This window comes from Aquarana catesbeiana, linkage group LG07 (assembly GCF_042186555.1).
Source record: "Aquarana catesbeiana isolate 2022-GZ linkage group LG07, ASM4218655v1, whole genome shotgun sequence".
In the NCBI taxonomy this organism is placed as follows: domain Eukaryota; kingdom Metazoa; phylum Chordata; class Amphibia; order Anura; family Ranidae; genus Aquarana; species Aquarana catesbeiana.
The window spans coordinates 94,714,223-94,739,249 of NC_133330.1; the positions used below are offsets into that span (position 1 = coordinate 94,714,223).

Consider the following 25,027-nt stretch of genomic DNA (forward strand, 5'->3'; position numbering starts at 1 on the left):
TATCCCCAAAAAAATTATATATAAAAAAAATTCCCTCAGTTTAGGCCGATACGTATTCTTCTACATATTTTTGGTAAATAAAATTGCAATAAGCGTTTATTGATTGGTTTGCGCAAAAGTTATAGCGTCTATAAAATAGGGGATAGTTTTATGGCATTTTTATTTATTTTATTTTTTTACTAGTAATGGCGATCGGCTATTTATTTATTTTATTTTATTCTGCGACATGGCGGACAGATCGGACACTTTTGGCGTTTTTTTGGGACCATTCACATTTATGCAGCGATCAGTGTGATTAAAAATGCATTGATTACTGTGTAAATGTGACTGGCAGTGAAGGGGTTAAGTGTGTCCTACGGAATGATTCTAACTGGGGGGGGGATATGTGTGACACGTAACTGATCACCACTCCCGATTACAGGGAGCGGTGATCAGTGTCATTAGGCAGACCGGGGAAATGCTTGTTTACATCAGCATTTCCCCGTTCTTCCTCTCCATGAGACAATCGCGGGTATCCCTGCGGACATCGAGTCCGCGGGACCCGCAATCGCACTCGTGGAGCTCACGGTGCTTGTGCCGGTGGCAACGCAAGCGCGCCCACAAGCCGCCTCTTAAAGGGCAACGTACAGGTACGTTAATCTGCCTGTACGTGCCCTTCTGCCACAGTATGTCTGCGTGAGGCGGTCGGGAAGCAGTTAAATCATGGGTTGTTCCCATGTTTTGAAAGAATTATCTTTTGTTTTCTGCTTGGCAGATATCGGATAGTGCAATAAGGGTAGATCTACCCAGCAGGTACACATATCGCAATTCAAATTTTAAGTAGAGTGGGGAAAAATTAGATCCTTAATTGGGCTTAAGGCCTGTACACACAATCAGAAAATCGTACAAAAAATACTACTTTCCAAGTGATCGTACGATAATCTGATTGTTAGTACACAGCTTTCACAGACCCGATTACGACCGTTCATCCGATATTATTCAAAAGTACAAACACACATTTTTCTTGTACGATTTTTGTTTAACCACTTGAGCCCCGGACCATTATGCTGCCTAAGGACCAGAGGTCTTTTTCCAATTTGGCACTGCGTCGCTTTAACTGCTAATTGCGCGGTTATGCAATGCTGTACCCAAACGAAATTTGCGTCCTTTTCTTCCCACAAATAGAGCTTTCTTTTGATGGTATTTGATCACTTCTGCAGTTTTTATTTTTTGCGCTATAAACGGAAAAAGACCGAAAATTTTGAAAAAAAATGATATTTTCTACTTTTTGTTATAAAAAAAATCCAATAAACTCAATTTTAGTCATACATTTAGGCCAAAATGTATTCGGCCACATGTCTTTGGTAAAAAAAATGTCAATAAGCGTATATTTATTGGTTTGCGCAAAAGTTATAGCGTCTACAAACTAGGGTACATTTTCTGGAATTTACACAGCTTTTAGTTTGACTGCCTATGTCATTTCTTGGGGTGCTAAAATGGCAGGGCAGTACAAAACCCCCCCAAATGACCCCATTTTGGAAAGTAGACACCCCAAGGAAATTGCTGATAGGCATGTTGAACCCATTGAATATTTATTTTTTTTGTCCCAAGTGATTGAATAATGACAAAAAAAAAAAAAAAAAAAAAAATATTTACAAAAAGTTGTCACTAAATGATATATTGCTCACACAGGCCATGGGCCTATGTGGAATTGCACCCCAAAATATATTCAGCTACTTCTCCTGAGTACGGGGATACCACATGTGTGGGACTTTTTGGGAGCCTAGCCGCGTATGGGACCCCGAAAACCAATCACCGCCTTCAGGATTTCTAAGGGTGTAACTTTTTGATTTCACTCTTCACTGCCTATCACAGTTTCGGAGGCCATGGAATGCCCAGGTGGCACAACCCCCCCCCAAATGACCCCATTTTGGAAAGTAGACACCCCAAGCTATTTGCTGAGAGGCATATTGAGTCCATGGAATATTTTATATTTTGACACAAGTTGCGGGAAAGTGACACTTTTTTTTTTTTTTTGCACAAAGTTGTCACTAAATGATATATTGCTCACACAGGCCATGGGCCTATGTGGAATTGCACCCCAAAATACATTTAGCTGCTTCTCCTGAGTATGGGGATACCACATGTGTGGGACTTTTTGGGAGCCTAGCCGCGTACGGGGCCCCGAAAACCAATCACTGCCTTCAGCGTTTTTAAGGGCGTGAATTTTTGATTTTACTCTTCACTGCCTAACACCGTTTCGGAGGCCATGGAATGCCCAGGTGGCACAAAACCCCCCCAAATGACCCCATTTTGGAAAGTAGACACCCCAAGCTATTTGCTGAGAGGCATGGTGAGTATTTTGCAGCTCTCATTTGTTTTTGAAAATGAAGAAAGACAAGAAAAAACTTTTTTTTTTTTTCTTTTTTCAAATTTCAAAACTTTGTGACAAAAAGTGAGGTCTGCAAAATACTCACTATACCTCTCAGCAAATAGCTTGGGGTGTCTACTTTCCAAAATGGGGTCATTTGGGGGGGTTTTGTGCCACCTGGGCATTCCATGGCCTCCGAAACTGTGATAGGCAGTGAAGAGTGAAATCAAAAATTCACGCCCCTTAGAAAGCCTGAAGGCGGTGCTTGGTTTTCGGGGTCCCGTACACGGCTAGGCTCCCAAAAAGTCTCACACATGTGGTATCCCCGTACTCAGGAGAAGCAGCAGAATGTATTTTGGGGTGTAATTTCACATATTCCCATGGCATGTTTGAGCAATATATAATTTAGTGACAACTTTGTGCAAAAAAAAAAAAAAAAAATTTGTCTCTTTCCCGCAACTTGTGTCGCAATATAAAATATTCCATGGACTCGACATGCCTCTCAGCAAATAGCTTGGGGTGTCTACTTTCCAAAATGGGGTCATTTGGGGGGGTTTTGAACTGTCCTGGCATTTTATGCACAACATTTAGAAGCTTATGTCACACATCACCCACTCTTCTAACCACTTGAAGACAAAGCCCTTTCTGACACTTATTTTTTACATGAAAAAGTTTTTTTTTTTTTGCAAGAAAATTACTTTGAACCCCCAAACATTATATATTTTTTTAAAGCAAATGCCCTACAGATTAAAATGGTGGGTGTTTCATTTTTTTTTTTCACACAGTATTTGCGCAGCGATTTTTCAAACGCATTTTTTGGGGAAAAAACACACTTTTTTAAATTTTAATGCACTAAAACACACTATATTGCCCAAATGTTTGATGAAATAAAAAAGATGATCTTAGACCGAGTACATGGATACCAAACATGACATGCTTTACAATTGCGCACAAACGTGCAGTGGCAACAAAATAAATACATTTTTAAAAGCCTTTAAAAGCCTTTACAGGTTACCACTTTAGATCTACAGAGGAGGTCTACTGCAAAAATTACTGCCCTCGATCTGACCTTCGCGGCGATACCTCACATGCATGGTGCAATTGCTGTTTACGTTTGACGACAGACCGCCGCTTGCGTTCGCCTTAGCGCAAGAGCAGGGGGCGACAGGGGTGCTTTTTTTTTTTTTTTTTTTTTTTTTTTTTTTCTTTATTATTTTTTTGCTTTTTTATCTTATTTTTAAACTGTTCCTTTTCATTTTTTTTTTTTTTTAAATCATTTTTATTGTTATCTCGGGGAATGTAAATATCCCCTATGATAGCAATAGGTAGTGACAGGTACTCTTTTTTGAAAAAATTGGGGTCTATTAGACCCTAGATCTCTCCTCTGCCCTCAAAGCATCTGACCACACCAAGATCGGTGTGATAAAATGCTTCCCCAATTTCCCAATGGCGCTATTTACATCCGGCGAAATCTAAGTCATAAAATGCTCGTAGCTTCCGGTTTCTTAGGCCATAGAGATGTTTGGAGCCACTCTTGTCTCTGATCAGCTCTATGGTCAGCTGGCTGAATCACCGGCTGCATTCTCAGGTTCCCTGTTGAGACAGGAGAGCCAGAGAAAAACACGGAAGACGGTGGGGGGGGGGGGCATTCCCTCCCACGGCTTGTAAAGGCAGTCTAGAGGCTAATTAGCCGCTAGGATTGCTTTTACATGAAAGCCGACCGCTGGCTGAAAAGAATGATACCAAGATGATACCTAAACCTGCAGGCATCATTCTGGTATAACCACTCAAAGTTGTGAATGGCGTACCTGAAGACAAAAAAATGGTTAACAATAAAGCACAGTAAACAATAAAGTATAAATAATTACATACCTGAAAAACAAACATGATAAAACATAATAACAATAAAACACTGCAGAATAGAATACAGTAAAAAAAGAGCAGAACAATAGAGAGAGAGAATAGAGAGAGAGAACAATAAAACGACAACTATTTTTTTTTATTTTATATATATTTTTTTTTTTTTACACTTTTTTTGTAACTAACTTTTATAACTGTAACCGGTTCCAGGTTCGGGTCTCTCAAAATGCGATGGCATCTTGGGAGACCCTGTGAAAGTGTGCCTAGTCTGTGCAATGCTGTACCCTACGCTAATACTCAACTAGTGTATGGTAGCGTTCAAAACATTCACCAATGCAAAGACCAGGATTGTCAGGACAGGAGGGACAATAATAGCGGGTGTCACGCCTATATCCGCGTTTGCTGCAGACACAACATCTTTTTGGGGGGGGTTCGTTGGGTAGGGGTACTCGGGAGCACATAAAAATGCCTCTCATGCAGCCGACTGCATTTCGTTGGGGGATGTGAATGGGGGAAGTACGGGCGCTGCAGAAGTGGTGGGTTCCCAATTAGGATTGGCGAATGCAGCAGGAAGGGCACTATGGGCACGACGGGCCTGTGTTTGTCTTTTTGGTGGCAGCGGGACACTACTTGTGCTTGCCACCTCACCAGCTTGAACTGCACTTATGGGACTCGCCACGTCACCAAGTGTTACTGCAGTGCTGGTTTGACTACGACCGGGGTGTACTAGGCCGCTGGTGCTTGCCAGTTCAATAAAAAGCTTCCAAAAAAACTGTTAGCGATCGCAGGGATCAGGCCTGACTCTGCGAACGCTGCAGTTATGCGTTTAGTGTTTTGTAAGTGACAGTGATCGATCGATACTGCACTTGGGTGGGCTGGACTGGGCCGGGCGGAGGGGCAAAACGCAGGTGCTAGCAGGTATCTGGGTTGATCCCGCTAACACTGCGTTTTTGGGAACCCTAAACTGCTGGGGACGCTAGTATAGATCTGATCTGATCGGATCAGATATTGATCCGTTCAGATACTATACCACTAAAGGAGGCGTATGCTGCGTGCGTGGGTGTTAGTGGTACTGGCGCTAACCTGACGCTGCCTGGGGCCGGTGCTTGCTAGTTCACCAAAATGCTACCAAAAAAACTGTTAGCGATCGCAGGGATCAGGCCTGACTCTGCGAACGCTGCAGTTATGCGTTTAGTGCCTTGTAAGTGTCAGTGATCGATCGATACTGCACTTGGGTGGGCTGGGCTGGGCCGGGCGGAGGGGCACAACGCAGGTGCTAGCAGGTATCTGGGCTGATCCCGCTAACACTGCGTTTTTGGGAACCCTAAACTGCTGGGGACGCTAGTATAGATCTGATCGGATCAGATATTGATCCGATCAGATACTATACCACTAAGGGAGGTGTACGGTGCGTGCGTGGGTGTTAGCGGTACTGGCGCTAACCTGACGCTGCCTGGTGCTTGCTTGCCAGTTCACCAAAATGCTACCAAAAAAACTGTTAGCGATCGCAGGGATCAGGCCTGACTCTGCGAACGCTGCAGTTATGCGTTTAGTGTTTTGTAAGTGACAGTGATCGATCGATACTGCACTTGGGTGGGCTGGGCGGAGGGGCAAAACGCAGGTGCTAGCGGGTATCTGGGCTGATCCCGCTAACACTGTGTTTTTGGGAACCCTAAACTGCTGGGGACGCTAGTATAGATCTGATCAGATCAGATATTGATCCGATCAGATACTATACCACTAAGGGAGGCGCATGCTGCGTGCGTGGGTGTTAGCGGTACTGGCGCTAATCTGACGCTGCCTGGGGCGACGCATATCACCGCCGGGCGATCAGGGGGCTAAACCTTTATTAGGTAATAAACGGCGGGTGCCCTGACACTATAAAAAATAAACGAACTAACCTGCGTCACCCGTAACGGTTATACGGTGATCAGTGGTGAAAGGGTTAACTAGGGGGCAATCAAGGGGTTAAAACATTTATTAGGTAGTATATGGGGGTCCCTGTCACTATAAAACGCTGACGGCGAACCTAAATATTTACCTCCCTAACTAGCGTCACCAGCGACACTAATACAGCGATCAGAAAAATGATCGCTTAGCAACACTGGTGACGGGGGGTGATCAAGGGGTTAAAACTTTATTAGGGGGGATTAGGGGGGTATCCTAGACCTAAAGGGGGGTAATACTCACTGTCCCAACACTGTAACTGTCACAAACTGACACTATGCAGTAATCAGAAAAAAAAAAAAAAAAAACCTGCTGGTGTCAGTTTGTGACAGGGGGGGGGGGGTGATTGGGGGGGGATCGGGGGGCGATCGGGGGGGGGATCGGGGTGTTTTGTATGCCTGGCATGTTCTACTGTGTGTGTAGTGTGTTGTGCACTCACATTGATGTCTTCTCCCCTCGGCGCTGGAACGGAAACTACCGAGCCGAGGGGAGATGACATCATTTCCTTTGCTGCTGTTTAGCATACAGCAGCAAAGGAGTGTTCCCATTGGCCGGCGGCGATCGCGAGGGGGGGGCCACGAACGGATGGCCTCCCCCTCATCTCGGATCGCCGGGGAACAGAACGGGACCGCTTCGGGCACCGGGGGGGGGTCCGATCGGACCCCCCACCCGCGAGAGGCAAATCACGTACATGTACGTGATTTTGCCTGCCCGTGCCGCCTTGCCGACGTAAATCGGCGTTAGGCGGTCCTTAAGTGGTTAATCAGTACAATTGTCATCCGAAAATACAATGTTGCATCGCTTCCGAATTTTTATTCTGTTGTACGAGAAATTTTCTAACTTTAGTAACCTCATTTTCGATATGAGACTAGCATGCAAAAAAAAAAAAAACGGACGATCATTCATCCGATAATCTCATTGTGTGTACCAGGCATCATTTACACAGGGGCAGGTAAAAAGCATGATAAAGACAGCTGTGGTTTTGCTGCACTGCCAAGTTGCAAGTTAACACGCTCAGCAACCATGTTAGTACACACTTCAGCAGTGTGTACTAACATAGTTGCTGGCTGTGTTACCTTGCAACTTGACAGTGCAGCAAAATGTATACAACCGGTCATATTTGGCAGGTAGTACCGCTGTTGTGACTGATTCAGGTGAACGGGTCCTTACTGCAGCCAGGTGTGTTGCAGCATGGTGCTGTGGGCTTTCAGCGGTTAACACAGGCGGTAAGAAGATGACATACCCCCCCCCCCAGTCGCCTGTCAAATGCGATAGGCATTGGATCACTTTTCTGAGGGTTGGCAAACGCAGTCGCTCTATTAAGCCCTAAAAGCTTGGGGAGCAGGATGGCCAGTTTACCGGCCACCTGCATGGTTATTTCACTTAAAAAGGGCATTTCTGCTTCTCCTCCAAACCCCCCCCCTTCCTCCTCTTCTATTACTAGTGGAAGCTTTTCTGGTAGCAGGTACCTATTTTCTGGCAGGTACTTGCTCCCACTTCTTCGACTTGCCTAGGTGGGCAGAGTGAAAGTGGCCCCCGAATTTGTAACTGCTGACTTTTCATTTTTCTTCAAACTATAGATCCTCTTTAATTTGAGTAGCACAATAATGCAAGTTTGATGTGTTCATTAGTTTAATGTTTCATGATATATGTTAATGTATTTTGATTAACTTTTTCAGGTCTTTCACAATGGCTAAATTTCAGGCTCCAGTAATCAATGATAACGCCTTGGGCTGGGGTCCCTGTGCTGTACCTGATCAGTTTAAAGACATGCCTTATCAACCCTTCAGCAAAGGAGATCGTCTAGGAAAGGTATTTTTTTTTTTTTTTTTTTTTTTATCCTCCTGTTTGTTTGCCTTCCATGAGTTATATCCATCACAATATAATTGTTCTAAGGCGGTGCTCACCCTATTTCATTACAAGCATGCAGGGCAAGTACATGAACAATGTGAGAACTTGTCTGTTCAATTCATGCTCTATTTAACTGTTGCTTGAAACTGTACATGAAGTATATTACAATGTTTTGCAGCTATTTGAACTTTAATAGGGAGTTTACTTTTTGTGCTTTCATTGATAAGGTTGCAGACTGGACAGGAGCCACCTATCAGGACAAGAGATACACCAGTAAGTATATGTTCTTTCTTATCAGTTTTCTTCTTATTGCTGCTTGCAATGATTGTAACTTGTGATACTGCACCAATTGCAGGTTTGCCAGCTTTGTTATAATTGTTTTTTCTGCTTGTACTGCTGGGGTATTGAATGTTTGAGATAACTAAAATTTAGGGTAATATCTGTCCTCACAAATAAGTATTCTTCTCAGCCTCATGCATACTGGACGTTATTAAAAAAACACCAGTAGCATTAGCTGTAAAATGAGTTTTGCTTGTTTTTGCAATAGCGCTTTTCATCTTCTTCCTTTTTTTTTTTTTTTATTTTTTAGCAAAACTATACACCCACTAAAGCTTATGACTCAAAAGCGGTCCTACGTATTGAATAGCCATGTTTTTCAGAGGTGTTTTTTGTGTTGGTGCGTTACTGCACCAATTGCAGGCTTGCCAGCTTTGTTATAAATGTTTATTGTGCTTGTACTGCTGGGGTGTTAGTGAATGTTTTGTTTGAATAACTAAAAATCAAGGTAATATCTGTCTTTACAGATAAATATTCTTCTCAGTTTGGTGGTGGTAGTCAGTATGCATATTTCCATGAAGAGGATGAAACCAGCTTCCAGCTGGTGGACACAACAAAGATGCAGAAGACTGCATACCAGAGGAATAGGCTGCGATTTGCCCAGGTAATTGAGCAGGAAAAGTGTTCATGGGGGGGGAGACTAATGTCACATCACTCATTGGTCTAGCATATTTAAGTGTTTTAAAGGATATTCACTCCCTAAATATTATGGGTGGGTCTTAAGAAAATATTTTATAGTGCAGATAAATTCCTTTGGATTTGGTTTACACTTGTAAAATGCTTGTTAGACATTTTACACCTGTGTTTTTAAATATCCCACAGCTCCACTGTATACTTCAGGGGCACAGAATTCGGAGTGTTGGGGTGTGGAGTATGTAAAGTATTGCACAGTGATTTAGAATGGGTCAATTTGGAGCAACCTTAATTTTCCCTGGCTTCTCTGATATGAAACCCAACCCACTTCCTTGATATCACTTCCCTGCCACTCTCAGTGCTAACCATTTTCACACTATTCTGTTATATTATGGGTGGAGTTGTTACTTTTTCACTTCTTCTTCTCTTTTTTTTTTTCTTAATGTATTTGTGGGGTGTGCGCTGCAAATCTTGCCCATCACTTTCATGTTTAACTCCTTTTACGACCACCTAACGTGCATAAAAAAATGGTGGGCTTTAACGCCCACGTGGCACACGCATATGTTGCTGGGCGGCTGATATTGTGCTGAGTGTGCTTCCAGCACAAAGACTGAGCTGTCTAAGCTCTGGGCTAAAGATCAGTAGCCGGCAGAACCGGCTTCCAATCATGTGACAATTGTGGCGGTGTTCGCCGATTATTCCCACCCTTGGGTGTTCATAGCTTTTTAAAGGGATGCCGGGCCGGGAATAGATTAAAGCAGTTGTTAACCTAAAAAAAAAATGGATCCTGCTCCTTTTTAAAGCATGTTATGCAGTGCTTGTGCTGTGTCATTTGGCCCCCTGTAACACCTAAAAAAAAAAAAAAAAAAAAAAAAAAAAAAAAAAAAACCCTGGCTGATCCTGCCAGTTTCTACCCTCCCCTCTGATGTCAGCGGGGGATCCTCGGCCCCACCCACTCTCGCTGTCAGATGGGGAGAGGAGAGAGCCAGGCCGTTTACGAGATCGGCGCTCAGAAATAAGGTATATACGTCCTTTTTTTTTTTTTTTTTTTTTTAATATAAATCACACACGGCACCTGTCCTTAGACAGTGAGGCTAGTAAAACAGAGTGGCTTAACCACCTAAAGTCTATTTAGAAGGTAATTTTCACACCTTGTATTTACAGAGAAATATGCGTCGAGATAAAGACAGAAGGAATATGCTCCAATTCAACATGCAAACCTTACCCAAGAGTGCCAAGCAAAAGGAGAGGTTAGTGAAAATGGTAGCAAAATTGAATGGACTGAGGGTTATTCTGGGTAAGAAAAGTTTAGCCATAACACTTCATTTGTCATCTCAGGGATCGTTTAAGACTGCAGAAAAAATTCCAGAAACAATTTGGTGTACGCCAAAAGTGGGACCAAAAATCTCAGGTAACCATTCTGCATTTACATATTTATTTTTTTACTTGTATTGATTGTGCTAAATTGATACTTACTTTTTTATGCTTATAGGCACAACTTAAACCAAGAGACTCCTCTGTGGAGGTGCGCAGTGACTGGGAAGTAAAAGAAGAGATGGATTTTCCACGCCTCATGAAAATGCGTTATATGGAGGTTTCTGATCCAACGGACATGTGAGCTGCACCTTTTTTTTTTTTTTTTTTTTTTTTTTCCTGTATTTAACCATATATAGTGTTTAAAATAGACAGAATAGATGCTCTGTTAATTGATGGGCCTTAATTTGAATACTACTGTATTCTGGAGGCAAGTTTACAGCGGATCCCTAAAATTTGGTTTGGCATACTTGTATCTAGCAACCTGATACAAATGCATGGCCTTGCATGTGGCCCCATATATTTCCAGTGCTCACACATTCTCTTGATTTTGTTTAAGGGTTGGACAAGGATCAATGATGAAAAATACAGCTTGTTATATTATCCTAAAACCTTTTATCCACCATCACTGTGAATGTTTGACCTTTTTTAATGCCTAAAGATGGAATGTAACACTACATTAGGTATCTCTTGTAGTGCCATGTGTAGAAAGAGTGTAGCACTGCTCAGACTGGATAAAGATTTCCTCTTGGGTGCTGGCCCCGGCTCACCACCGTCAATAGTAATTGAAGAAAAAGAAGATTGGTTGCACACCATGGAAGGAAGAGCTTCTGTAGACTAGTACTTTATCGTCAAGGTGCCAAAGGACATAGACAGGACATTACAGGAACATTGGTTTGGCCCGGTTTGATTGGCTGACCAACATGTATAGCAATTAAACACACCAGCTAAAATAAATTAATCACAAAGTGTGTAAAAACGAAACTTTAAAAAAGCTGACATAATGGAGATAAAACGAAGAGTACAGCATGAGAAGTTTATATATTATATATTCAAGAATAAAACAAAGTGAATATAAAATAATATACATTGATTGGTTAGTTAAACCGGAACGTAGAACATATATATCGATTTTGTAGGAGAGCGATCGAAAAAAATTACATGTATAAAAATTATTACATAATAAAAAGCATATGTGTATACAATCAGATCGCAAATCCAACAACCAAAAAAGTCCTCTTTGAACTCCTATAAACATTTATCTGAATATATGTAAAAGTGCACGCGGAAACATACAAGAGTGTTTGGAAAAATATGAGACCAAACAACCATACAAAAACAATTGCAAGAAACAGATGTAAGAAATGGTATGCTAATTAAAAATGCAGCAATGGATATCCAATGTTCACAAATGCTACATTAAAGCAATAAACATCCTAAGAAAAACTAGGGCAATCTAAAACCATTCAAGTATCATGATTGATAAAATATTTTGACTACTTTGTGGAATCCAATAATATATGAATACTTAACCACTTCCCATCCCGCGTATAGACCTATGATGGCCGCAAGGTGGCTCTACCATCCTGGGCGGTCGTCATATGATATTCCTGGCGGTCTAGGGGGTGTGCGCTCCTGCCACGCCACTCAGGAGCCGATGTGCAAGCCTGGTGGCCGCCGGGCACCCGTGATTGCCAGTCACAGAACAGGACCGTGGATCTGTGTGTGTAAACGCACAGCTCCATGTCCTGTCAGGGGAGAGAAGACAGATCGTGTGTTCCTCGATCGGACACCCCCCCCCCCCCCCCCCCACAGTTAGAATCACTCCCTAGGTAACACATTTAACCCCTTGATCGCCCCCTAGTGTTAACCCCTTCCCTGCCAGTGACATTTACATCGCTGTGTAATTGTCAGCGGTCCCAAAATGGTGTCAAGTGTCTGATTTATATCCGCCGCAATATCACAGTCCTGAAAAAAGTCGCAGATCCCCACCGTTACTAGTAAAAAAAATAAACATGCCTTAAATCAATAACCTATTTTGTAGACGCTATAACTTTTGCGCAAACCAACCAATATACACTTATTTTTGGTAAAAAAAAAAAATAATAATGTAGAAGAATACATATCTGCCTAAACTGAGGAAGAAATTTGTAGAAAAAAGTAAAAAATATTTTTTTTTCAAAATTGTCGCTTTTTTTTTGTTTATAGCGAAAAAAATAAAAACCGCAGGTGATCAAATGCCACCAAAAGAAAGCTCTTTTTGTGGGGGAAAAAATGATTAAAAATGTCTCATGGGTTGGGTACAGTATTGCATGACTGCGCAATTGTCATTCAAAATGTTACAGCGCTGGAAGCTGAAAATGGGCAGGAAGGGGGTGAAAATGCCCTGTATTGAAGTGGTTAAACATGGCAAAGAATAACATGATGGTAGATCCTGGAAAACTGTCCAGCATGACAGCACATATCTGTGCAAAAACTCAAAATGACAAAAAATACCAGTGTCTAGTGTGCCTGAAGTATTAGTAGTATGTTAAATAGTTTACTGCTGCAAGCTCTAACTTCAGTCTCTTATGCATCTTTGAATTCCCAGTGAGTAGGAAGAGCAAGTAGTCCCTAGTCACTTTGGCTGCCATTTGAGAATATCTGGATTTTGCACAGAGCAGTAACCTCAGCGTGCCACCTTTTTTCCTCCTGTAAAATGCAGATGCATCCATGTTATGACTCGAGTATAGCAGAAACTAAACGTTATTAGTCTGAGTTTATAGATTCCTCATCTACATTTGAGGAGTGCTATTTAGACTTGGAAGAGAACTTTGTCAAAGCTTTCTATAAATAAAGAAGACCAATGATTGATTAAGGAGAAAATACTTTACTCCTTGCTCTAGCAGGCTCCCTCCAATTCTGTTACTGGTTCCCCACAGCTGCTCTGTAAGCTGCAACCGTCTCTAGCCGCACTCCAGCTTTACATACAATACAGCGTTAATGTCTGGAGCTTTGGGCAGAGTAGAGTGCTGGAGCGAGGAATTGGGCAAAAGTGATAGAGCCTGTACTACAATCCCAGCAAGCATTTACTATTTGCAAAGGGAGGTGCCGTAGTTTTATTTTCGTGGAGTTGGGCTTTAAGCCCACATTTTAGGATGCTTCCTCTTTATCATTTTTGTTTTTTAAATTGTCATCTTGCATCTTAATATAAAACATTTTGCAGTGTTGGTAATGCTTAATTTTTTTTTTTTCTGTGCCAGAGAGTGCTGCGGTAGCCTGGAATTTTATGACAAAGCCTTTGATCGGATCACCACAAGGAATGAGAGACCCTTAAAGAGTATTAAAAGGATCTTCCACACTGTAACTACCACAGATGACCCCGTTATCCGAAAGGTGATACTTGGCATATACATTTCGAACTTGCCAGTAGTTGAAAACTGTCCAAATCTGATTTACTGCCACTTTATATATGGCTAATAGATGAGCTGTAATCTGATGACATTCTTGTCTGTCCACAGCTGGCTAAAACACAAGGCAATGTCTTTGCAACAGATGCTATTCTGGCAACCCTTATGTGCTGCACTCGATCTGTCAATTCTTGGGACATTGTGGTTCAAAGAGTAGGATCCAAGATATTTTTTGACAAAAGAGACAACTCGGACTTTGGTAAGCATTTAAGCACTTTTTTTTATTTCCCAGTTAATTGCAATAAAAGCCTGATAGAAGTTATTTTGAGGCTGAACTGTAGGAAACACAAATTCTCCTCTGCAGGGGTTAACTGCTGGTTTAATCCAAGGAACCGTAAAAGCATTTTACTTACCTGATCCTCTGCCATGCTTTGGCATTGGACTGTCCCTCGTTTCCCCCATGCAGAGCTATGGGGCCTGCATTGGTCTTGATGACGTTTGGACTTTAGTCCACCGGAGCATAAGGGAGAAGAGGCTGTAAGGAGCCATCTAGTAGCGCAGAGGAGGATTGAATAAGTAAATCTACTTTTCCATGTCCCCTGGACCTAAAAGAGCGGTTAATTCTAAGTGCGGTTGATTTTTGTAGCTGCAAAGAACTCCGGAATAGTGATAAAATTTTCACATTAGCCGTGTGTAGTTAAGGAAAACTACTAATGTGATTTTGGATTAAAATCTCACTCTGTGTACAAAACTCAAAATCAATGACGCTTCCTGTTAGTGTTTGTCACCACATGCTAAGACTACAAATCCCATCATGCCATGAGATTTAGCGTCTGAATGGGTGGCAATGTGGGCAGGACTGTGGGCGTGTATGGAATGAATCGCACTCCTGGTTTGATCCGCCCACTGTATAGCATTGTTAGATCCAATAGATGCCCACAAGAGTCAGTGTGACACCTATACTAGCAGATGACAATGTTTTAACTTTGCTGTCTGCTGCAGAAAATTGAAGTTTTTCTGTGTGATTAGTGAAGCCTTACTACCTAAAGTGGAGTTTCACCCAAAATTGGAACTTCCACTCAGTTTGTCTCCCCCCTCCGGTGCCACATTTGGCACCTTTTGAGGGGATCAGCGGAGACCGGGCCGCGGCGAATAACGCCAGCACCTCGGCTCCCTTCTCTTCTCTCCTCCCTCTCTCCTTCCCTTGCTGCCGGGCCAGCAGGAGAGTGCAGCGGTGCCTCACGCATGTGCAGTAGGGTCCCGGCATGAAGCCGTAATGCTGCACTGCTGGGTTCCCTTACTTGCAATAAAGGCGGCAGCACCCGACAGCTGATGGAAACATCAGCTGCGGTGCCGACATCGCTTGACACAGGTAAGTGTCCTATTAAAAGTCAGCAGCTGCAGTATGTGTAGCTGCTAGCTTTTAATTTTTGCATGATTGGGCGGACCTCCTCTTTTTTTAAATGAGAAGTAGGGCCAAATGGCCCTACTTCTCCTGGGGATCACAGGAGTGCACTTCGTTCTGCACACCTGTGACCAGTATTCAGCCAACAGCGGGCTAAAGCCTGCGACGTTACTTAGCTGCCCCAAACTCTGGAGAGCTCCCAACTTTAATGTCATGGTCCACCCAGGTGCCTGAGAGTCAGCTGTCTCAGCCTTTCAGGGTGCTGCCGAGAGCCTGAGCAAGCTGCCCCTGCCCCCTCCGCAGTCTGCTGAGGTGTGACATGTTAGAAAGGTAAGTATTATGCAGCATACACACAGTCGGAATTTCCGTCAAAAAAAGTGTGATGGGAGCTTTTGGTCGGATATTCCAACCGTGTGTATGCTCCATCCAACTTTTTCTGTCTGAATTTCTGCCAGCAAAAGTTTGAGAGCTGGCTCTCTATTTTTCTGATGGAAAAAGTTCTTGACGGAAATTCCGTTCGTCTGTATGCAATTCCAATGCGCAAAAAAAAAACGCATGCTCGGAAACAATTCGACGCATGCTCGGAAGCATTGAACTTCATTTTCTTGGCTCATCGTAGTGTTGTACGTCACCGCGTTCTTGACGGTCGAAAAGTCCAAGCTTGAGCAGAATTCCGTTGGGAAAACCATCCAAGATTTTTCCGATGGAAATTCCGCTCGTGTGTACGGGGCATTAGGCTTAAAAAGTGAAAAGGAAGGGTTTTTTCCAGATCATGGTCATATTTGGTAGAGGGGTCGGGTTCTAGAGCGCTGTGGTTAGCAGGGTCAGGTCGGAGTTATCACATTTGGGGTGTGATAACCAAGGGGTCCAATCATTCAAGAATTGTGGAACCTAAACTACTTCAGCCCCGGAAGGTTTTACCCTTTTACTGACCAGGCCATTTTTTGAGATAAGGCACTGCGTTACTTTAACTGACAATTGCGCTGTCATGTGACATTGTACCCAAATAAAATTGTCATTTTTTTTTTTCCCACAGAGGTTTCTTTTGGTAGAGGTTTTCTTTATCCTGTTGTGTTACTTGTATTTGATCACCTCCTGCGGTTTTTATTTTTTGCGCTATAAACAAAAGGACAATTTTTGAAAAAAAACTATATTAAATGAATTAAATTAAATATTACTGTGGGTGGAGAAATAAGTCTCCTGTACACATAAGATATCAGAGGAATGAGTAAGCGCCTCCTTCCAGAGTAGGTTTCTTTTAAAGGGAGAGTTTAATCCTTTAGCATTAAGGGAAGTTATGACCAGAGACATAATGGCTATTGGGCTTGGTTGGGGTAGGTAGGGAGGAGAGATTACACTTATCACACACCAAAATAGTAATATAACTACTGCAATATGCATGTAATAGGGAATGAATGTGTGGGCTTGATCTTTTTAGGCACGATAACCGGTATTAGACGGTTAAAAACTAAAATTTAATGAACATAGAAAACATTGTTAAAAGGGGAAAACATCCGTGAATCTGTACAACAGTCCATGAAAAATAGTTACAACAATACAGACCAAACATAGCTTAATGAGATGATATAGACAATACAAGGATAGAGGATAACCAATATTCCGTCATAGAAGTATTGAATTCAGACAAGAGCTATGTCGTTGGTAGATGTTGACATTTGTTTACAGCTCAACATGTTGCGCGCCTAGCGCTTCTTCAGGAGCATGGAACTGAAATATAAGGCATTGAATAATTATAACAGATAATGCAACAATATGCAGCATAAGATCTGAACCGAAGACATTGATGAAAAGGATAATGGTGAGCACTGCGAATAAGATGGGCTGAGATTTCTGCATACTACAATATGCAGGCAACAGACAGCCCTTGTGAGCGTTTTAAACCGTTTCGGTAATGTAGTAACAAGCGTAAAGGTTACAAGATACAAGTACTAAACAGTGGAGGTAGAGATCATCACAGCTTGGAGGAATTGGATATAGAGCTTCTATTATCTTGCCAGCGTGTAGGTAGGTGTTGTGGTGGGGGGCCAGGTAGAGGTGAGGTAAGGAGGCCCCAGTTTAGCAGCCACTTGATACCTTCTTTAGGCATAAAGAAAGGTGGTGGTTTGAATCTGGTAAGTTTGGTTGGGAAACCCCATTTTATAATCCAAGTGTAATTTAGGCCTACTTCCACTATCTCAGCGCTATGAAATTTAAGTTAAAAACAATCAGTATACACATAAACCATACAGTTCAAATGACAACCAGCTGATGAAAAATTATACATTGGTAAAAGATAGTATCAAATCTACACGCACAAAAGTACCCAGTGATATTAGAGCAGCGCTCCTGTCAGTTCATAATATGACCGGCTTTCATATGGTTCTTAGCATATGAGAAATAGATGAAAGACAGATGGTGGTAAAAGTCCAGAAAAACCAGACCTGTAATACTGCTCTATGTGCTTGTAGATTTGCTACCATCTTTTACCAAACCACATTTATAGGTAATGTTGTGATTTCTAAAAACTGTAGTTACTTGGGCAAATTCCCTGCGTTCTTGGGCAGTTGCAGCTGAGATATCTGTGTACAAGGTTACCAAAGAGTAAGGATCCAGTAGCGAGGATATAGAGCGTGCTGCAGCTATGATTCGCTCTTTCACTTGAAATGGATCTGCGCCAAAACATCTCGTGGGACAGAAGCAGGGAGGTAATTGGGCTAGGCAATTCTGTGTGTGCAATCTATAGCGATGTCAGCTTGACTTAACTAAAGGAGCAGGTTAAGGAAGAGTTGTTGGAGATGGGGAACCGGGGGGGGGGGACTGTCTCCAGGATGCCCCAGAACTTAATGTTATGCCTGGAATGATCCTCCTAAATTCGCTACTTTGGCTTGCAGAAAGTGAATTTCCTCTGTATGGTGGTCAAAGGCGTCAGCCATATCATTGTATGCAGTGGTGTGATGATCTGTTGTGTTCCTTTCTATATTATCTGTGCGGGTTTCCAGATGGTCAATTCTGGAGTGCAACATGGAAATAGAGGAGCGTAGCGCATTACGGTGGTCTTTCTGTAGGGAAAGAAGCATCAGCTTCAATGAGTGCTCAGAAGCTGGCTGATCACTAGCAAGGTGTGCATCTAGGGAAGCAGTGTGAATGTCCTGCTCTATGCCTGTGGGGGAGTCCCAGTGCTGAGTGGATCTGCCTCGTGAATGAGGCCTTAGATTGTAAGCTCTAAGTAGGCCCCTCTGATTCCTACTGTATTGTAATTCTACTGTCTGCCCTTATGTTAAGCGCTGTTTAAACTGTTGGCACTATATAAATCCTGTATAATACAGGTAACTATACTGACCCAATCCAAATGAACTCCCCCCTTTCCCAGTGTGAGTATTTCTCTGAAATGCTTTTGAGGATTGAAATGAAGACCAAGTCAAATGCTAATTCTGTATCCATAAAACCTAGAAAAATTATACTTTTAGGATTTAAAGTGGAACTACACTCAAAGGGGGAAGTTGCGCTCTTCCCATTCCTGAAACTCCCAGGCCCATCCTCTGTCATAACAACTGTTTTATTATTCCTGTATAGATCTTCTGACAGTCAGTGAAACAGCCAATGAACCTCCTCAAGATGATGTGAATTCCCTGAACTGTCCAAGGAATTTGGCCATGGAGGCCACATATATCAACCACAACTTCTCCCAGCAATGTTTGCAGATGGTGAGTGAAGTGGTGCGCTCAAATGGCTGTTTTAACGGCTTACTGTGGAAGACCAACATTCTAACTGTAAATTCAATTCATCCAACAGGGCAAGGAAAAGTATAAATTCCCCAATCCCAACCCCTTTATGGAGGATGATGTGGATAAAAATGAGGTGGCATCTGTAGGTTACAGGTTAGTGACTTCCTCTTCCTTCCCTCCGCTCTACTAGAAAGTAGGAAAATCCACGTATGTGCTAGTTAACCCTTTCATGACTAAGTCTATTTTTGAAATTTGGTGTTTACAAGTTAAAATCCGTATTTTTTGCTAGAAAATTACTTGGAGCCCTCAAACATTATATATATATTTTTTTAGCAGAGAATCTAAGGAATAAAATGGCAATTTGTTGCAATATTTTATATCACACAGTATTTGTGCAGCAGTGTTTTTAAACGCAACTTTTTGGGAAAAGGGACACTTTCATGAATTTAAAAAAAAAACAAACAGTAAAGTTACCCCAATTTTTTGTATAATGTGTAAGATGATGTTACGCCGAGTAAATAGATACCAAACATGTCACGCTTTATAATTGCACGCACTCGTGGAATGGCGACAAACTACGTTACCTAAAAATCTCCATAGGCGACGCTTTAATTTTTTTTTTTTTTTACAGTTACCAGGTTAGAGTTACAGAGGAGGTCTAGTGAATTATTGCTCTCGCTCGGACGGTCGCGGCGATACCTCACATGTGTGATTTGAATCACATGTGTGATTTCCATATGCGTTTTCTTTGCGCGAGCTCGCGGCGACGGGGGCGCTTTAAAATTATTTTTTTTTTTTTTTCTTATTTATTTTTATGTTAATAAATTGTGTTTTTTAAAAAAATAAAATTTTGATCACTTTTATTGCTGTCACAAGGAATGTAAACATCCCTTGTGACCGTAATAGGTAGTGACAGGTACTCCTTTATGGAGGGATCAGGGGTCTAAGAGACCCCCAATCCCTCCTTTTGAACATCAAAATATTCAGATCACCGTTTTCGGCGATTCTGAATACTGTATTTTTTTTTTTTTTTTAAACTGGCGCCATTGGCAGCCGAGTTAAACGGGAAGTGACGTCATGACATCGCTTCCATGTTTACTATTAGGAGGCTGGAACGAAGCCGCTCACAGCTTCGTTCCAGTCTGTCCTGAGGCGGCGGATTGGTCATCGGGCCTCCCGATGGAACGGGTGGCCCGGTAAGAGCGGCGGGAGGGGGTGTCCCGCTACTCCGGTAAACCGGCGAGCGGCTTTTAGCCGCATCGGTTGTTATACCAGGAAAGCCGATGGCCAGCTCTAAAAAACAGTACTGGGATGATGCCTATAGCTGTGGGCATCATCCCGGTATAACCCCCAAAAGCCGAGTACGCACATCTGCGTACGCTCGGCGGGGAGGGGGTTAATAAACTTCATATGCTTAAATGGAATATATGCTTTTATTATACATAGTTACTTCTGAACTCTTGGCGAGAGATACAAATGATTGACAGACTGCTTTTCCTTGGATGTAGGGTGTTAGCAGTTTCAGGCAAGAAGTAAAAGTATTCAGCAGGCAGGTTTGAATCTCATTCATGACTCTGCCCAAAACACCTAAGGCCCCTTTCACACATGCGGACAGTATGTCCGTATTTCATCCATCCGTTTTCGGATGAAATACGGACATACATGCATCCCTATGGGATAGCGGGTGTCAGCGGATGTACATCCGCTAACACCCGATGTTGTCCGGCTCCGCTCTCGTCCGATTCTGCGGACGGAAGAAAATCCTATTTTTCTATCCGTCTGCAGAGCGGATCGGAGGAACACGGACAGACGGTCCGTGTTCCTCCGATCCCCCATAGGGGAGAGCGGAGATCTGACAGGGCGGTCCCTGCACAGTGTGCGGGTCCCGCCCTGTCATCTGCCTGCTCAGCTGGGGAAAACGGAGAGATCCCCGCTGAGCAGCGGATAAACACGGGGCGGATCAACACGGATCCATCCCGTGTGAAAGGGGCCTAAGAGTTTAAAAATGTAAGTCAAACATACAAAATGTTGCTTTTAAAAGTAAACCAGTGTCTGCAGCATACATAATGTACACAGGCATGAGTAAGCGCCATAAATTGTCTGATTGTACCTCATGCCTGCACCTCCTGCCCCTTCCATAATAACCCAACGTCTGAGGTATGCAGAAAGAAGGCAGTCCCCTCCTTACTCTGCAGTTGGTTCTCCTTACCATAGTGTTTTGTTGCCAAGCCCTAGTAAAATCAATGTGGGGGTGTGGTGAAACCTATACAGTGGTTATAGAAAAGAATTTCCCCCTTTTAAAATCTAATTTTGTTGCTTTGCAGCCTGAAATGGACAGAGGGGTTTTTTTTTTTTTTTTTTTTTTTTTTTTTATCCAGCAGTGTTTACAGCAGTGTTTACTAGTGCAACTTGTAACATCCACGTGAAAGATATAATGCCAACATGTCAGAAAAAAATAAAAACTTCAAAAACAGACATAATCACCATGTCATTATTTTGTTGGACCACCTTTTTGCTTTAATTACAGCCGTTAGTCTGTTGGGATGTCTCTACTAACTTTGCCCACTCTTCTTCTTTTTTTTTTTTTTTTTTTTTTTTTTAAGAACTGCCCAAGTTCAGTTAAATCTGTGTTCTGTCCGAATTTTTGCAAATACCCCTATCAAACTCTTGTTTAGTGTATTCTAGTAAAGGTATGCTGTAAACTAAGGTCCGTTTTGCAGCATTGTTTTCTTACTTTATAAAGACCCAGCAGACCGCGGCCATCTCCTGTGTGGGTATCTGAAGCCGGAGTGTATCTCTTCCTGTATTCCGTGCATGCTGGTTGCCCAGTATGCACCTGCAGATCTCGCACATGCTCAGTGCAGCGCAAGCGGTGTAATAGCTTGTATGTCAGGTTTCCGTAGCAACAGCAGCTTCGGAGGAAGTTGCCGCCCCTTAGCTATGGAAACCACACCTCCCCCTCCAGGAACCAGGAAGTTTGTCAGCATTTAAAAGGATTCTAAAGCAAGAAATGCAAAAGGTAATGCCTTTAAAAAAAAAAATACTAATTATAAATGATATCCCTTGCTTCTGTGCAGAGATGTATAGAAACAGGAGCTATCATTTACAATTAGTATTTTTTTAAAAGTATTACCTTTTGCAGGAGATTTTTGTATTTCTTGGTTTACAATCCTTTTAAATGCTTACAAACTTCCTGTGTTGGTTTTTTTTTTTTTTTGTGTAGAGAGATAGATATAGATAGATCTATTGTATGTATATAATATACACACTCACTGGCTACTTTTTTCTGTACACCTTTTCATTTATGCATCTAGATGTATTGAAGACGACTTTCTGAGGTCATTAATGGTGAAAAATGGAACATGGGTTTTGGTGCTCGATGGGATGGTGGGAGTTTTTCATAAGCTGCTTATATACTGCTATTTTCACGCACAGTGTTATAGGGTATAGAGATAATCGTGGTAAAATTGAGAAAATATCAACTGAGCGACAATTATGTGTAGTGGCGGCTGTTGCGAAATTTTTTTGGGAGGTCGGCAAACTCGCTCCACCCACCCCACCCCGTCGCTCGATCAATCCCCTCTTTGCTCGCCTGTCGGTTTGCAAATAACGCAATGCTAGGACTCGGTGATGACTATTGCCTCCTGGGTTTGATGACACGCCTATCCCAGGAAAATATGCAGAGCTGGAAATGACGCGCAGGGCCGCAGAGGAGGAACAGAAAAAAAAATATTCTAGAAGTACATTAGTGCAGGATGGTGAGGAGTACAAAATGTGGGTGGTACTCCGCTTTTAAATTTGATCATTTGTGGACTACAGTCTTTAAGTCATTCCACAGATTTTCAATGGGGGTTTATATCTGGGTCTGACTAGGCCATGGAAGGACATTCACCTTTTTTTTTTTTTTTTTTTTTTTTTTTTTTTTCCTCCTTCAACCACTGTGTGGTCATTTTCGCTGTGTGCTTTTCCCAAGCTATATGTCTAGCAAAAATCCAATACAGCTCACCTTCCAAAATACACAAGTCCTACAGTAAAGCACAAAGGGGGTAGGTAATATCCTGTTATGGGGGCATTTTTCTGAAGCAGGGACTGAAGCACTTATCAGTATAGAAGAAAAATGGATGGGGCAAAATGCCATCAAATTCTTGAGGAAACTCTGCTGCCCTCTGCCGGAAAGTTGTCAATGGGAAGGTTTATCTTCCAACAGGACAATGGCCCAAAGCACACAGCGAAAATGACCACACAGTGGTGGAAGGAGAAAAAGGTGTGAATGTCCTTGCATGGCCTAGTCGGAGCCCAGACTTAAAGCACATTGAAAATCTGTGGAATGACTTGAAGGCAGCAGTCCACAATCGGTTACCATCAAATTTAAGTGAACTTGAGCAGTTATGCAAAGAAGAGTGGGCAAATTGCAAAGTCTAGATGCGCAAAGTAAGTAGAGACATATCCCACAAGACTCAGCCCTGGTTCACATTGGAGCGATTTGACATGCCGCTGTCCGCATCGGTGCGACGCCGCACCAATTCCCAAAAGTAGTTTCTGTACTATTTTTGGCGACTTCGGGGGGGGGGGGGGATTTCCATAGGCATCTGTGCAGCAACCAGCACAGGTGTCTCTGAAATCACCCCGAAGTCGTGATTGACATGATGCAGGAATGAAATTGTGTGAGTTCAGCTGAAATTTAATTCCCGCTGTCATTGTGAACCTGGGCTAAAGGCTGTAATTAAAGCAAAATGTGGTCGAACAAAATACTGGCATAAAGGGGGTGGTTCGTTTTCCAACTCTGTGATTCTGTTTTTGAATTTTTTTATTTTTATTTTTTTTCCTTCTGACGTGGTGGTATACCTTTCACTTGGATTTTATAAGTTGCACTAGTAAATACAGCTGGATAAAACAAAAATGGTCGGTCTTTATTTCAGGCTGCAAAGCAACAAAATGTGATTTTTTTTTTTTTTTAAAGGAGGGTGATTCTTTTCTATACCCACTGTACATGTAACATTCAGAAAATTATTTGAGTTGGGTATTCTGTGGGTCCACCTCCACTGCTAGAAGGCTTTTGATATGGTAGTTAACCACTTGCCAACCAGTCACATACCTGGTTCATCACTGGACTTCAAGTGGTTATACTGGGATAACCTAGCGGCTAACTAGAAGCTGGATTGCTTTTAAAAGCAATGAGGGGACATTCGTTTCTAATTCTGCTCATCTGAAAACAGAGAGAGGCAGCAGGTTTAATTGGCAGATCATAGCTGGCTCTGGTGTTTGTTTTTGTCAGTCAGTTTGTCAGTCTGTTAAAAAGGCAGCTTTTTCTTTTTTTAGGCTGGGTTCACACTATTGCGAAATGGATGCGGGTTTCCCCCGCATCCAATTTGAATAGCAGAAGATTGTGACTGGCTCTCTATGGCGCGGGCCCGGAACAAATTGCACAGTAGCCCTGTGCGTCTTTTGGTCGATTTCAGGCCTGCATTCATCCGACAATTTGGGCTGAAATCTGACCTGAAACGGTGAATGGAGACGCACCGGACTCCTGCTGTGAGCCGATGCATTCTCTAGTGTAAACCCAGCCTAAATGCATTGTTTGTTCTGCAGGAAACTGGCTCATTAATTGACTTTGTTTATGTAAACAGGTATCGACGCTGGAAACTTGGAGACGATATTGATCTGGTGGTGCGGTGTGAACACGATGGAGTGATGACAGGTGCAAACGGAGAAGTGTCATTTGTGAACGTAAAGACCTTGAATGAGTGGGACTCTAGGGTAAGCAAAGCCACATTTAAAAAATTTTTTTTTTTTTTTTTTTTTGTCTGTGCCAGTTGTGAAAAATGCATGATTTACAGACGTCTGTGTAATTGCGGTTAGATTTTTTTTTAACTTTTTTTTTTTCCTCCTAATATCTTTAGCATTGTAATGGTGTAGACTGGAGGCAGAAGCTGGACTCTCAAAGAGGGGCTGTGATTGCCACCGAACTGAAGAATAATAGCTACAAGCTTGCAAGGTGGACTTGCTGTGCTCTACTGGCAGGATCAGAATACCTTAAATTGGGGTATGTATATGCATTTATATTTTTATATAGATATATTTATAAAATTGCAAGGGACAAGTGGTTTGTTTTTATAGCTAATGTGGAGTAACAACCATCTCGGATCTGGTTGCTAGCTGCTGCAAACTACTTCTTCTTTAGGTTCCCTGAAACTGTCAGGCTGACGGGTAAACACCT

General features: G+C 42.4%; 1 protein-coding gene across 2 annotated transcripts in view; it reads left to right on the plus strand.

The window, feature by feature from the left end:
• Positions 1-25,027, plus strand: part of EIF3D (eukaryotic translation initiation factor 3 subunit D) — a 44,869-nt gene that overhangs the window by 12,008 nt on the left and 7,834 nt on the right. For both annotated transcript variants that reach the window (XM_073592502.1, XM_073592503.1), the window contains 12 exons: positions 7,837-7,969; positions 8,236-8,281; positions 8,812-8,948; positions 10,142-10,227; positions 10,316-10,388; positions 10,470-10,591; positions 13,534-13,666; positions 13,792-13,939; positions 18,659-18,789; positions 18,878-18,963; positions 24,438-24,567; positions 24,711-24,853. In XM_073592502.1, the coding sequence (XP_073448603.1) occupies positions 7,837-7,969; positions 8,236-8,281; positions 8,812-8,948; positions 10,142-10,227; positions 10,316-10,388; positions 10,470-10,591; positions 13,534-13,666; positions 13,792-13,939; positions 18,659-18,789; positions 18,878-18,963; positions 24,438-24,567; positions 24,711-24,853 (1,368 nt within the window). The remainder of the gene's footprint in view (positions 1-7,836; positions 7,970-8,235; positions 8,282-8,811; positions 8,949-10,141; positions 10,228-10,315; positions 10,389-10,469; positions 10,592-13,533; positions 13,667-13,791; positions 13,940-18,658; positions 18,790-18,877; positions 18,964-24,437; positions 24,568-24,710; positions 24,854-25,027) is intronic.